The sequence below is a fragment of the Trachurus japonicus genome, chromosome 23 (assembly GCF_045865225.1).
Source record: "Trachurus japonicus isolate A0001 chromosome 23, Traja_1.0".
Taxonomy (NCBI): domain Eukaryota; kingdom Metazoa; phylum Chordata; class Actinopteri; order Carangiformes; family Carangidae; genus Trachurus; species Trachurus japonicus.
The window spans coordinates 563,471-579,547 of record NC_140929.1 but is presented as its reverse complement, the minus strand read 5'-3'; the positions used below and the strand labels follow the sequence as shown (position 1 = coordinate 579,547).

At 40.1% G+C, this 16,077-nt stretch overlaps 1 protein-coding gene across 1 annotated transcript in view; it reads left to right on the top strand.

The window, feature by feature from the left end:
• stab2 (stabilin 2) overlaps positions 1–16,077 on the top strand; it is a 93,768-nt gene that overhangs the window by 9,667 nt on the left and 68,024 nt on the right. Inside the window, exons 3-11 of the mRNA XM_085769422.1 lie at positions 2,024–2,109; positions 2,943–3,009; positions 3,645–3,740; positions 4,834–4,956; positions 10,224–10,420; positions 11,978–12,105; positions 13,719–13,852; positions 14,769–14,848; positions 15,836–15,985. Coding sequence (XP_085625548.1) covers positions 2,024–2,109; positions 2,943–3,009; positions 3,645–3,740; positions 4,834–4,956; positions 10,224–10,420; positions 11,978–12,105; positions 13,719–13,852; positions 14,769–14,848; positions 15,836–15,985 — 1,061 coding nt within the window. The remainder of the gene's footprint in view (positions 1–2,023; positions 2,110–2,942; positions 3,010–3,644; positions 3,741–4,833; positions 4,957–10,223; positions 10,421–11,977; positions 12,106–13,718; positions 13,853–14,768; positions 14,849–15,835; positions 15,986–16,077) is intronic.

Below are 16,077 nucleotides of genomic sequence, written 5' to 3'. Positions count from 1 at the left end.
GTTGCCATAGCAGCATGGTGACGCGTCTTGCCGTTGTGCTGCCGTGCCGTCCGACAGTTTGTTTGTTTTTACCGTTCCGTCCGGACTCCATGTGAACGCAGCATTACTCTGATGCTACGAACACGTGGAGCCTCGGAGCTGATCAAACAAACTGGAGCTTCAGGCCTGGAAACTCTCTGGGTGAAGTCCAGTTCCCCCCTCAGCCCTAGCCCTCGTTCTGGTTCTGGTTCTGGTTCTGGCTCGTCACGTTTGCTTATGTGAAAGCCAGCAGAGACTGATGACATACAGTACAGGTCAAAAGTTTGGACACAATCAATGCATTTCCTTTATTTTCATGACTATTTACATTGTAGATTCTCAGTGAAATTCCACTAATGAACCTGACAAGGCAACACCACCTGTGAAGTGAAAACCATGTTCAGGTCAGGTTCACCTCTTGAAGCTCATCAAGAGAAGCCAAGAGTGTGCAAAGCAGTAATCAGAGCAAAGGGGGGGCTACTCTGAAGAAACTAGAACTGGTGGGGGCAGAGATAGAGGAGGTGGAGGAAGAAGGAGAGGAAGAAGAAAAGAAGAAAGACAAGACAAAGAAGAAAAGAAAAAGTGTTTTCAGTTATTTCACATGCACTTTTTTGTTAATTCCACATGTGTTCATTCATAGTTTTGGTGCCTTCAGAAGAAGAATAAAGGAAACACACTGAATGAGAAGGTGTGTCCAAACTTTTGGCCTGGACTGTATGTGACTGTTGAAGGGGGGTCCCAATTCCTTGTAGCTCTGTTTCAAGGGGCAAGGGTTAAGGGCTAGGGGTAGGGGTAGGGATGAAAACTAGAATTGGAATTGGGCATCTGAGTGGAGGGTTAGGGTCGGTATTCCAGCTCCGCTTCCCAACATGTGAACACACCGGTGTAACTCTGTCACATGATGTCGCCGCGCTCGGTGCAGGATGCAGGACCTGGACTTCCTTCCTCTGAGGCACCAGGAATCAAATCAAATGTGCTGACACTGACTTCAACACACACACACACACACACACACACACACACACACACACACACACACACACACACACACACACACGCACACACACACACACACACACAGGGCCGTTGCTATGAATTCTGGGCCCCCTTAAAGAATACTAAAGTGGGCCCCTCCCCCTAACTTTTCCTTTTTTTTTTCTTAGACTACGTATGTATTATTGTTTTTTATTTAGCCTTCTTTGTTTTTATGCTAATGCAGCATTACACTGCAAAAACTCAGTCTTAGCAAGAATATTTAATAATAATAATAATAATAAATAATAATAATAATAATAATAATAATAAATAATAATAATAATAATAATAAATTTAATTTGTAATGCACTTTTCATCGGCACGATCTCAAAGTGCTACAATTGTTTTGTATTTGTCTTATTTCTAGTCAAAATGTCATTTCTAGTCAAAACAAATCTCATTCTACTTAAAATCAGACTCATCATATTAAAAGCAGCTTGTTTTTAGACACTTTTTACTCCTTTCGAGCAGATTTTCACTTGAAATAAGTAGAAAAATCTGATAGTGGAGCAAGTTTTTCTTCCTTATTACAAGCACAAAATCTTGCTTTCACTGGCAGATTTTTCTATTTATTGTGAATTTAAGTGAAAATGATCTAAAAACAAGTTAATTTTTAGGTAATGAGTCTTATTTTAAGTGGAAAGAGATTAGTTTTGACTAGAAATGAGACATTTGGACAAGAAATAAGACAAATATTCTTGGAAAGATGTAGAGTTTTTACAGTGTACTATGAGTATTAGTCAGGGTCTTGCACAGAATAAATCAGTCATACAAAGATTAGACTACTGGGGTTTTTTATGGGCCCCACTGGGCGCTGGGCCCCTAGAGTTATCATCACCTTTCTCCCCTATACAACGGCCCTGTACATCATACATACACACACACACACACACACACACACACACACACACACACACACACACACACACACATGGAGGGATGAAGCTGTTTCCTGTCTTGTGTGTGTCAGAGTGTCCGGAGCAGCCAGAGAGACCGTGCAGCAGCCGAGGAGTCTGCTCCGACGGCCTGGGAGGGAACGGCACCTGCAGCTGTCAGGTAACACACCTGGACACAAGTAAAGGGATAGTTCAACATTTAGTCAAACTGGCCCATTGCCATAATCCCTATAGTCACAGCAGTAGGTTCGTTACCTTTAAGCTGTTTTTAGAACGGCGGAGCAGAGCCGTGAGCTGCTCAGAGCTACGCTACGGAGGCTCATTTCTTTGGTTTCCCTCATTTCTTTGGTTTCCCTCATCAAACTCATCAAATACACAATCCAACAACTCCACAACGCTCTGGTGGACAAGTTGTGAGCTGCACATTCACCACGCTATGAGATAATAACACAACGTTACCACACAGAGTTGTTTTAGAGGGAAATTCATGTAAAACCACTGATGCACGTTGCCTTCAGGGACAGTTTTTCATCATCAGTCTCTGTATTTCCCTCTAAAACAACTCTGTGTGGTAACGTTGTGTTATTATCTCATAGCGTGGTGAATGTGCAGCTCACAACTTGTCCACCAGAGCGTTGTGGAGTTGTTGGATTGTGTATTTGATGAGTTTGATGATGAGGGAAACCAAAGAAATCCCATAATGAGCCTCCGTAGCGTAGCTCTGAGCAGCTCATGGCTCTGCTCCGCCGTTCTAAAAACAGCTTGCACCGACAATTAAAGGTAACGAACCTACTGCTATGACTATAGGGATTAATATGGCAATGGGCCAATTTGACTAAATGTTGAACTATCCCTTTGAGTGTTAGTTAACCAATAATAAATACTGAATTCTTCATTTCTAACACATGAATACTTGTTCATATGTAGTTTATAAATACAGTTAGTGCTTATCAATGATGAGTAAAGTGTGTGTGTGTGTGTGTGTGTGTGTAGGTGGGCTTTGCAGGTACTGCGTGTGAGGACTGTGCACCGGGTCGTTACGGTTCCACCTGCAGCTCAGGTAACTTCTGACTGACTCTCAATAAAACGACTCACAGACGTTCACTCCTATTTCATTTCATTTCATTTCATTTCATTTTGATTTATTTCATTCATGGTTTTACATTCTCACATAGTTGCACATATACATTGTGTACACATTTTCACCATGAACAAAAAGGAGCAGGATGAAGAAAAGACTTATAATACCTGCCCCTCTCTGTTGTTAGAATTACATTGGCTTACTTCAACACCAGTATTAGTCTCTGTTTCAAAATATTAAAGATGATGAAACATAGTAATGACAAGAAAAACAAACAAACAAACAATGTATCTTTTTCTTTTTTCCCTTCTTTTTCTCTTTCTCCTTCTTCTTTTTTGTAGATACTTATCTTTTCTTTTTTAAACATTTTCTTAAACTGAGACATACTTGTACAACTTTTCAGTTCCTTGCTTTGTGAATGCCGTAGTTTTACACCTGCAACAGAAATACACATTAGTTTTAAGCTTAACCTTGCAAATGAATGTTTAAAATCAAGCTTCAATCTGTTTCAGTCCCCTTCCTCCAATTTAAACAAGCTTTGTAAATGTTCAGGCTATTGATCTGTTCCATGTGTGTGTGTGTGTGTGTGTGTGTGTGTGTGTGTGTGTGTGCAGTGTGTACCTGTGTGCACGGTCTGTGTGACTCTGGGTTGACAGGTGACGGTCGATGCACCTGTTTCTCTGGATACAAAGGTCCAAACTGTGATCAAGGTCAGTTTATTAATACGATATCTGATGGTAACAGTTTACAATAAGGGTCCCTTAATTAGATTAGATTAGATTAGATTAGATTAGATTAGCCTTTATTGTCATTGAAAAAAGAATTCAACGAAATTCACGTTGCTTCCCCGCTGTGATACCACACAACACACACAAGACAGAATAAATACAAAACATAAAACCTATAAAAACATAATGAAATATCAATATAAAAGCATTTGGGAACATTAGTCCACCAAAAAAAGAGATATTGCATATAACCCGCTGGGAATTAACATTAGTTAGTACATTATTAAGCATTAATGTATAAACTAATGTGTTAATTAATGCTGAGTAATGCATACACTGCAAAAACTCAAAATCTTTCCAAGAATATTTGTCTTATTTCTTGTCAAAATGTCTCATTTCTAGTCAAAACTAATCTCTTTCCACTTAAAATAAGATTCATCACCTAAAAATGAACTTGTTTTTAGATCATTTTCACTTGTTTCAAACAAATTTTCACTTGAAATAAGTAGAAAAATCTGCCAGTGAAAGCAAGTTTTTTGTGCTTGTAATAAGAAAGAAAAACTTGCTCCACTATCAGATTTTTCTACTTATTTTAAGTGAAAATCTGCTTGAAAGAAGTAAAAAGTGTCTAAAAACAAGCTGCTTTTTAATGTGATGAGTCTTATTTTAAGTAGAATGAGATTTGTTTTGACTAGAAATGAGACATTTTGACTAAAAATAAGACAAATATTCTTGTCAAGATATTAGATTTTTTGCAGTGTACATAATGATAACTAATTACATTATTCAACTTGTATTATTACTTAATCATTTATTAACTAACTTTGAGTAGTAAAGATTAATTAACTGCTTACTAATAGGCTACATTAATTAATGTGTTTCCTAATCCTAAGTAATACATAATAATGATCTATAATATATCTGTAAACAGTTAATTAATGCTTAATAATGTACTAGCTAACGTTAATTAAGGGACCCTTATTGTAAAGTGTTACCGATCTGATAATCAGTTATAATCAGTTATGATCAATAATCACGTATTAACCCTTTACCTGCTGTGCCTCCCCTGTTGCAGAGTCAGCGGACTGCGTGGCGCTGCGCTGTCAGCAGAACGCTCGCTGCATGGAGGAGGCGCTGACCGGTCGGCTGGTCTGTCAGTGTTTACCTGGTTACCAGAAGTCAGGGGACCAGTGTCTGTGTGAGTTACCGTAGCAACGTAGACGGTGTTGGGTAGAGCGATAGATATAACTTGTTATATCACTGTAACAGAGAGTAGTGACAGCATTGGTCCAATGGCAGCGCCTCCTGGTGGAGGAATATGGGTTTTGCAAAAGAACTGACATCTCTGCATTGTTGGTGAATGAGCAGTGTGGTGTTTTCAATAATTTAAGGACATTTATAGATCAATCAAAAAACTTGCATGGAGTGCTGCATGGGTGTCAGCTGTCTTTGTCTCTTGTCTCTACCTCTGCTGCTCTTCAGTGTGAGGATCCAGATACCAGGTGGTAGCGGGAACTGAGGCACTCAGAGTAGGAAGGTGATTTTAAAAAGCCTTTATTGCAGCGTGGCCAAACAAATTAAAACCAAGCCAACGCGTTGCGGCCACAGGCCTTCATCAGGGCTGGTATAAAATGGCCGCCCATATGTAACCTGTATATATAGGGAGAGGTCACATGACTGGGCGGGCCCCATGGTAGAGGCACATGTGATGTTAATCAGCAGAATACAATATACATCCACATCCAATCAGACATGAAAGGAGAATAACACAAAATATACAAGCAATCAACAATAGAGAACATTTCAAACATTATAAATAATCAGGTTAATTAACATTATAAATCATCAGGTTAATTAACATTATAAATCATCAGGTTAATTAACTAAACAGGGGTTTCTCATCCAGGAAGCTGAAGGAAGACACATATTAGGAGCTGGATCCTGCCTAGACAAAGAAAAGGGGAGAAGTCAAGTTCACCATTCAGGCCTGGATACTGTGTAGCTTTCAGAGTATATATCCAAAAGGATTCCCTCTGTAAGAGCCGTTTTAACCTGCCTCCCCCCCTTACTGAACTGGCAATGTGCTCTATACCTGAGATCTTCAAGGTATTACAACTGTGGCTGCATGGCCTCGTTACAGTGTAGAGCCGTAGGATATTGGGGGTTCCCTGTCCTACTGGCATGTTTATGCTCAGCTAGTCGTACCGTAAATTTACGCTTCGTTCTCCCAACATAAAACCGGCCACACGGGCATTCCAGTCTGTATACAACAAACGTAGTGTTACAGTTTATGAATGATTTGATATCATATTTGCAACCTGAAGTAACGTCTGTGAAAGAGTTAGCATTGACCATGTTATCACAATGATTACAATTGCCACATTTGTGATTCCCTAGTGTTCTCATATTCAGCCATGTCTTACGGGGAGCTGAAGTAAGATGACTCCTCACCAGTTTATCATTAAGGGTAGGAGCTCTTCTGAAGCTGACAGTGGGAGCATCTGGGAGAACTTCTCTAAGGAAGCCATCACTTCTCAAAATTTCCCAGTTTCTTTTTATAATTTGTTTAATTGCATTGGCCTGATTCATGACATGACATGACATTTCTAGATCACCCACGTTAATAACATCATTGAGGATCCTTTACAGATAAACATTAACACATAGGAGAGTAAAAAAAACAGTTGTCTACATGAATGTTTCAATCTACATTTTGTAATAAACAAATTATAAATATAATTTAATATGACCAAGACACCTAAAAACAAAAACACGGCCGTTTTCATCAATTTACCAGCAAGTGGGCAACACACATACATTGGAGTGAATGGGTTTTCTGGGCGCTTTTGCAATACCCATATCCTGCCACTAGGGGGGCAAAACCCTTAAACCCTTAAACCCTTAAACCCTTAAACCCTTAAACCCTTAAACCCTTAAACCCTTACCACGGGAGTCAATGGTGGTGTCCTTACTCTCTTTTACAGCGCTCTAGTATTGGGGAAGCTCCCCTATCCACCATTTTTCCGATTTTTTTTTCAATGAAAATCTGTAAAACGCATGGATCATCACATCACCTTTTAACAATGGATATCACACAAATGGACATCCATTGTTAAAAGCCAGCGTTAATAGATCCATGCGTTTACCGCAACTATGACAACGACTGAAAACCATTGGAAACGTAAACGTACAATTCATGGGAAGGGAGAGCAGACCAGCTTAATGGAGGACTGGATGGCAGACTGGTTCATAGAGGACAGACCAGCTTAATGGAGGACTGGATGGCAGACTGGTTCATAGAGGACAGACCAGCTTAATGGAGGACTGGATGGCAGACTGGTTCATAGAGGACAGACCAGCTTAATGGAGGACTGGATGGCAGACTGGTTCATAGAGGACAGACCAGCTTAATGGAGGACTGGATGGCAGACTGGTTCATAGGAAGAGAGGACAGACCAGCTTAATGGAGGACTGGATGGCAGACTGGTTCATAGAGGACAGACCAGCTTAATGGAGGACTGGATGGCAGACTGGTTCATAGGAAGAGAGGACAGACCAGCTACCAGCAGGTTGTAGTGAAGCTCTGTAGATTCAAGATTCAAGATTCAAGATTCAAAAGTTTATTGCCATGTCAACAAGTAGAAACAAGTTGATAGGAATGTGTCTTGGTTTTTTGCTCTCCCAGAGAAACAATACAATACAATACTCCCACCACATACACCACAATAAATAGTAGCTACACACGATACCATACAATACAATATACAAGGAGGACAGTACAGTACAGGTGAGAGTGATCTGCTATCATCTTATTGGTCTTCCTGATGAGTCTTGTTGAGTAAAGTGATGTACGTGAGGGGAGTCTACTGCAACCGATGATCTTGGTAGTAGTTCAACTACATGGAGTTCAAGTCTCGCAGGTCGTATCTCTGTTGTGATCTCTGATTGGTTGAGTTGTTGCACTGCAAAAAAGGAATTTCAAGAAAGTAAAAAAAAAGCCTTGTATCAAGGAAATAAGTCTTATTTTTTGTCCAAAAAGAATATTAATCTTGTCAAGCATGTTTTGCATTAGAAAAATTATCTCATTTTAAGAAAGTGTGGCTTACTTTTTCTTGATAAGATATTCCAGCTAATTTTGAGCTAGAATGAAATAGAAACAGAGTATAAAAATGTTTTACAATAAAACCCAGTGGAGCAACAAGATTATTTGCCTTATTTGAAGAGTAAGACCATTTGCACAATTTCTCAATTTAAGAATGCCATGAAACAAGACCAGTTGAAGTTTTTTATTCTTCTTATAGATACTTATCAGTAGGTGACGTCACGGTGTGTTCCACCTGGCCGCCGCCATGCTGGGTACCGAACACTGAGTTAACCTCTATTCAGCTCAGTGCAGCCACATCCTCTCTGACCAGAAATGACTGCTGCCTGATGTAGTTTGGATATGGATATTTCTCATTTTGATGGCCTTGCCTTGAAAGCACACACCATTTCTGCTGAGACGATCTTTGACAGCGCGGTGCGCCGCTCTCTCTCCTGTTAAAAGTTAATCTAGCTCACCCAGCGGACCTCTCTCTCTCTCTCTCTCTCTCTCGCTCGCTCTGTCTCTCCTCCAAATACACGAAAAGCCAAATCAAATCAGAAATGCGTAGCCCACTTCTTTTTAACTCACAGACATTTATTTTCATAAAGTAATAAAATATCTGGACATTTTGCCACCGTTAACATTGAGACAAAAGGCTGCAGGAATGGAAGAAGAATTCGGCAAATCATCTTATCACGCAAAAAGTCACAACAAACAGGTTTTGCACAATGGTTTGCACAAATAAGTCTTAATATGCGCAACACCTTCTCATCACAATCCACACCATCTACACAGTTATGTTATCAGCTGTTATTAAAACCCAACTCATCAGGACGCGATGACCACCACTCACATTAAACAAACCGTTAACAATTAATAATCCACACTCAAACCGAAGCAACAATAGTGTTAACTGTACTCAACAAGCTGTTATTACAAGGTTTACAACAGATATGACAGACAACCTGGGCCGTGTGTGTGCGATAAGAAAGGAGGGGGGAGGGAGGGAGAGAGGAAAAGTAGGTAAAAGCCTGCTAGCTGCTAGCTGTTAGCTACCGTAGCTCAGGCGTCGGTCTCCCGTCAGGTAAAAGCTGCTGTTTATTCCTCAAATGAAGCTCATGTTGAGCCTCTCCGGTACAGTTATCCATCACTGCTGTTGAATTAGCCGCTAAACTGCTGGACGCTAAAACCGAGGGGGCGTCTGTGTATTTACAATTCACGAAAGCAACGTGAACGTACGTGCTGCTCACACTCAGTAGAGTGAGGCAGCCTCCCTTGGCGTACATGTCTCCCAAGCTGTTTAATGACGGTAAAAAATGAAACAGAAAGTAAATATCCTGCATCGTTTCTCTTTTCTGTGCTGCGCTGATCAGAGCGGCGTCCCTACCTAGTGTATTTTACTTAGCAACGATCTGTTAAACAGGAATAACAGACTGTTAAATGCAAAATCAAGATGTAAATAAATATCAGAAATATCAATAAATTATCGGAATACGACATTCAATAGAGCCATGTAATAAAAAAAGGTTTATCCACTATTTTTGTGAGATTTGATGTCACAGCCATGGATGTATTAGGTCACAGCCATAGACTGTAAAAAGAATGGACGTAGCGTCCGTGACGTCACCCATTGGTTTTGGGGAGTCGTTTTTGTGACTCAAATATGGCGGCCTGAACAGCGCCATGTTGGATTGGCCGGCCAAGAACCCGCCCACTGGCCTCGAAGCAGCCTGTCTCCGGAGCTGCTCGGACCTGTCACTCAATGTTTCCGCGCCCTAATTGGTCAGAGTTTTAACCTAATAACAGTAAAACTATAGAGTTAAAAAAAAATTCACCCCCCTCAGAGTGTGTGCGGGGGTAGAAACTATCGATTGAGACGAAAAAACGTTCTGACACCAGGCTTTTAACATGTTTACTGAGGATGTAAAGTCGGCGATTTTAACATGGGGGTCTATGGAGAATGCTGCTTTCTGACACCAGCCCCCAGAGGAAGAAGAGGGGATTGCAGTTTTTTGAACGCGGAAGTGAGCTTCACTTCTCAGACTGACAACTGCCCCCTTGGTCACAGCCCATAGACTGCCTTTGGAAGTCGGTACCCAAGATGGCGCTGTGACCGGCTGCGAACGCTGTGTGACGTCACGTGATATCTATCCATTATCAGTATTTTCATTGCAGGCCATCTGAACCTGACAGAACCTGCTGCTTCACATATTAAGATGACAGCAGACTGGTCTATACAACATACAACCTAATACAAATAACCATGTTGGATGAAACTGTGTGGCCCACAAACAAAACAAAATGACCAAAAACGGCCAGACGACCTGACTCCTCAAAATTGAAATCTTCCTTAATCACATTGTGTTGTTTTTCTCCCTCAGCCATTAACCCGTGTGTGCGGCCGGTCTGCCACGCCCAGGCCTCCTGCGTCCACACCGGTCCCAACCAGCACCTGTGCGCCTGTCACCAAGGTTACACCGGGGACGGACGCGTCTGCGCCGCCGTCGACCCCTGTCAGAGCCAAAATGGCGGCTGCGTGCCCGGCTCCTCCAGATGCGTCTACGACGGACCGGGAAAGGTCAGGATCAGGATCATTTCATTTCATTTCTTTATTTCTTTATTGAATTGGGACAGTGCACATTCATCAACACTGCACTGCAAAAACTCTACATCTTACCAAGAATATTTGTCTTATTTCTAGTCAAAATGTCATTTCCAGTCAAAACAAATCTCATTCTACTTAAAATAAGACTCATCACATTAAAAGCAGCTTGTTTTTAGAAACTTTTTACTTCTTTCAAGCAGATTTTCACTTGAAATAAGTAGAAAAATCTGATAGTGGAGCAAGTTTTTCTTTCTTATTACAAACACAAAATAACTGCTTTCACTGGCAGATTTTTCTACTTATTTTAAGTGAAAATGAATTTGAAACAAGTGAAAATGATCTAAAAACAAGTAAATTTTTAGGTGATGAGTCTTATTTTAAGTGGAAAGAGATTAGTTTTGACTAGAAATTAGACATTTTGACAAGAAATAAGACAAATATTCTTGGAAAGATTTCAAGTTTTTGCAGTGTGACGCATTACAGCATCAGTGTAAATGTGCCGGACTATATTTAGCACAACTGCTAAATTTCAGCCGCAGTCCCAAGGCAGGTTTCTAAAAGACATAAACACAGAAGACTTTAAAACCTTGTGATGACAAGTCATACACTGGACAATTACAAGACAGAACACAGACAGACGATATCAAGGCAAAACAAATAAGAACAGACAACTTTAACCCACAGTTAAAGAACAATATACCATACACGCCCCGGGACAGACATCAGATTAGACAGTATTTAAGCTATATGAGGACATGTCTGATTTGTTTTTAACCAATGTTTGAGATTTTTTTTTACAGAGTAAGAAGTTTTCACAGTTTTTGATGTGTTGTAGTAACTTGTTCCAGGACTGAGTTCCTCTTACAGAAACAACCATTTGACTAAATGTTGTTCTGCGCCTCGGTACATTACAGTCACCTCTTGTTAAGGCTCTGGTTCTTCGTCCTTCATTATTTTTTTTATGAATGAATTTATTCAGTGGTGGGGAGTGATTAGGATCAGGATCAGTACACTGCAAAAACTCTACATCTTTCCAAGAATATTTGTCTTATTTCTTGTCAAAATGTCTCATTTCTAGTCAAAACTAATCTCTTTCCACTTAAAATAAGACTCATCACCTAAACATTAACTTGTTTTTAGATCATTTTCACTTGTTTCAAACTATTTTTCACTTAAAATAAGTAGAAAAATCTGCCAGTGGAAGCAGGTTTTTGTGCTTGTAATAAGAAAGAAAAACTTGCTCCACTATCAGATTTTTCTACTTATTTCAAGTGAAAATCTGCTTGAAAGAAGTAAAAAGTGTCTAAAAACAAGATACGTTTTAATGTGATGAGTCTTATTTTAAGTAGAATGAGATTTGTTTTGACTAGAAATAAGACAAATATTCTTGGTAAGATTTAGAGATTTTGCAGTGTGATGAAGTCAGGATGAGGATGACTCAGCTGTACCTGTGACCCCGTGTGTGTGTGTGTGTGTGTGTGTGTGTGTGTGTGTGTGTGTGTGTGTGTGTGTGTGTGTGTGTGTCCTCAGTCCCACTGTGAGTGTCTTCCTGGTTTTGATTCGCTGGCCGGCGGCGGCTGCGGCCTCGCCGACGGGTGTCGACCAGACAGCTGTCACCCCAACGCCAACTGCAGCACCGTGGCTCCGGGACAGATAGAGTCAGTGTTTATCTCTCTCTCTGGGGGGGGGGGGGGGGGGGGGGTTGTCATGGTGACGGACACGTTGTAACATCGTAACGTTATCCACCGCTCCCTATTGATTTTTCACCGGCTTCGTTGTAAACAAATCCACATGGCCAGGCGGAGCGGTGTCAAAACAGCGGAATAGAAATGGGTTTTTTCCCTCTAGAAATGACCATGGAAAGCTGCAGATAGATAGAGCCATTAGGAATGAATGCAACTGACTTTTAAAATGTATTTAATTTTGATGTTGTTAAAGCAGAAGTGAGCGATCCGGTGGTTTTGGCTAATGCTGCGTTCCAGGCAGGCTTTTGAAACCGTAAATTACAGCTTCAAGTCACGACTTACGACTTTGTAGCGTTCCAGGCAACCCACTCGTGTTTCTCCGACCTGTTTTACCTGTGAAAGTCACTATAACGGCCACTCGTAACTTCTGACCCGTGAACTCGTACCAGATCGAACTGGTACCACTTCACAGGTCGGAAAAACACCAGTTACGAGTTGCCTTGAACGCACCATAACGTCTTGTCAGCAGATGGAGTTAGCAGCCCCCGCCCTCGTCATGGATCTATTGGTCCTCGTCCCTACGTCACCACATTCAGGCGCATCCCTTGGCTGCACACACAGAGAGGACTGCCCCTTTATGCCGTTCTCTCTCCTCATTGGATAAAGGTTGTAGGATACAAGGAAAGTTTTCTCCTGGGCTCAGAGCAGAGCAGAGTGACTGACAGACCCGTGTTTCAGACCAAACGCTCTATAGAAGTGATTGCTGTCGGAAGATACAACTATTTAAGACTTAGATTAACACAAACATTCTTACTTCTGCTTTAACTTACAGGCTTTGTTAGTTTTAGGTTCAATAAAGTAAATGTTCTCAATAAACAATTACTTACCCCGGGACTTGTAGCTACCAATTTGTAAAGTTTTGCCCACAGCGTATCTGAGTTTGACTCCCCTGGTCTAGAGATGATAAAACTTTGTCTTGGACTTTCAACACTTTGGAGTGAATGATAGTGACAGTGGCATTAGGCTGGATAACAATTAAACATCACAGTCTTGTTCAGTCACACTAAACTCTCTGTGGCAGTGGATGCACTGCAAAAACTCAACTATCTTACCAAGAATATTTGTCTTATTTCTTGTCAAAATGTCTCATTTCTAGTCAAAACTAATCTCTTTCCACTTAAAATAAGACTCATCACCTAAAAATGAACTTGTTTTTAGATCATTTTCACTTGTTTCAAACTAATTTTCACTTGAAATAAGTAGAAAAATCTGCCAGTGAAAGAAAGAAAGAAAAACTTGCTCCACTGTCAGATTTTTCTACTTATTTCAAGTGAAAATCTGCTTGAAAGAAGTAAAAAGTGTCTAAAAACAAGCTGCTTTTAATGTGATGAGTCTTATTTTAAGTAGAATGAGATTGTTTTTACTAGAAATGAGACAAATATTCTTGGTAAGATTTTGAGTTTTTGCAGTGTGGTGTTTCAATGACGTCACATATTTTGTATTTCGATGGCGTCAAAATCCCCACTACACCACTGGGGGTTGTCATGGTGATGAGGGGGTGTGTCACCTGTGCCTCTGTCCCTCAGGTGCACCTGTCTCCAGGGTTACCTTGGCAACGGGAAGGTGTGTTACGGGAACATCGTGCAGCGTCTGAACGAGCTGAACACGGAGCCCGGAGGCCAGTGGACGGGGCAGCTGAGCAACGCCCTCACGCTGTTTGGTACCGGCCCCATTATAGATTATAGATAGATAGATAGATAGATAGATAGATAGATAGATAGATAGATAGATAGATAGATAGATAGATAGATAGATAGATAGATAGATAGATAGATAGATAGATAGATAGATAGATAGATAGATAGATAGATACTTTATTAATCCCGAAGGAAATTCAGATTATAGATTAAGTATTGATTTGACCTCATTTAGCCTATTTATTTATTGAATTGGGACAATGCACATCCATCCACATTGGTGCATTAAACATCAGTGGTTTTGAATTTTTTTTTTTTTTTTACCACGTTTTCTAGAATTTTTTTAAAACTTTTTGAGGAATTTGACCAGTTTCTTCTAGAATATAATAATTCAACTATTATTAAATTAAATTAATTATATTATTAAATTTAAATTTAATTTTACCACTTTTTTCTAGAAATGTTTTAACGTTTTTAGAGAAATTTTACCACTTTTCTCTATAGAAACTTTTTAACATTATTTCATTTTATTTTTGTGAAATCTTACTTTTTTCTAGATTTTTTTAAAAAAAAACTTTTTTTTTTTGAGGATTTTTACCACTTTTTTCTAGAAATGTTTTAACGTTTTTGGAGAAATTGTACCACTTTTTTTTCCAGAAATTTCTCTAACAATATTTTCACAAATTCACGCCATTGGTGGTTTTTAACATAATATAGCCTACTTTCTGTTGTGTGTGTCCAAGTTGTAAAGCAATAATGTGTGAAAATGTGTGAAAATATCATGGCATGCTTATAAACTGTAGCCGTCAGAACTGGTCTTATTATATATGATAGAAATGTTTTAACAAGTGCTTTAAAAGATGAATTTGTGGAGCTGACCCTGAGGAGTGTTGTGTTGTGTTGTGTGTTCATGTTGTGTGTTCATGTTGTGTGTTCCAGGCTCGGTGTCGTGGCCTCTGCAGAACCTCGGCCCCTTCACCGTGTTCGTCCCCATCAACAAAGGCTTCAGAGGAACCTCGGTGAGGATCAACCACACACATAGATATATATACTGACTAGATGTACACCGCCTTCTGCTTCTCAGCGTACGTCAACACGGCGGCCATCTTGGTCCGGGGTTTCTGACCATAGACATATAAACGTCTGACCAGCAGTCAGACCCTGTACACTGCAAAAACTCACAATCTTTCCAAGAATATTTGTCTTATTTCTTGTCAAAATGTCTCATTTCTAGTCAAAACTAATCTCTTCCCACTTAAAATAAGACTCATCACCTAAAAATTAACTTGTTTTTAGATCATTTTCACTTGTTTCAAACTAATTTTCGCTTGAAATTAGTAGAAAAATCTGCCAGTGAAAGCAGGATTTTTGTGCTGGTAATAAGACAGAAACCACTATCAGATTTTTCTACTTATTTCAAGTGAAAATCTGCTTGAAAGAAGTAAAAAGTGTCTAAAAACAAGTTATTTTTTTTGTGATGAGTCTTATTTTAAGTGGAATGAGATTTGTTTTGACTAGAAATGAGACATTTTGACTAGAAATAAGACAAATATTCTTGGTAAGATGTTGAGTTTTTGCAGTGTAGAACACATTTCAGTGTGTTTATGCATGTGGGTGTGTGTCTGAGTATGTAAATGTATGTTTAATACATAAAAACTAAAATTATAAATTTTTTTGTTGTTGTTGTATCATGAATATCTGTCTGACATTTATAATAAACCAAACGGCTTGAGAATCGGTTGAATATTCAGTGAGTTGTGGTGATGTTAATGGTTGATACACCTCTAGTGCAGGAAGTAGACACGGCTTCCCCCTGACCAAGATGGCCGCCGTGTTGACGTATTCCACTCAATAGAGTTGCCTGAGAACGCAGCATCTAGTCAGTAGCTATATATATCTATGAATCACACACAGCTGATCGATCGCCTGTGAACAGGAAGTAGCTGATCGTCACAGCGTGTGTGTGTGTGTGTGTGTGTGTGTGTGTGTGTGTGTGTTTTGTCCAGGTGAGGACTCTGACCTCTGACCCGTCCAAGGCCAAGTACCTGTGTAAGATGCACCTGGTTGCCGGGGTGATGCCCTTCGACTCCCTGAAGAAGAGCGACGTGTTTTACACCTTAACGGGAAAATCAGCTGAGACGGACACGACGGGAGGGGTGAGGTCATCTCCAGCCAATAGGGTCGAATGTTTCTATTAGAACAGGGTGTTGTAACTGTAGTTACATGTTTACAGCTGCACATCTCTATG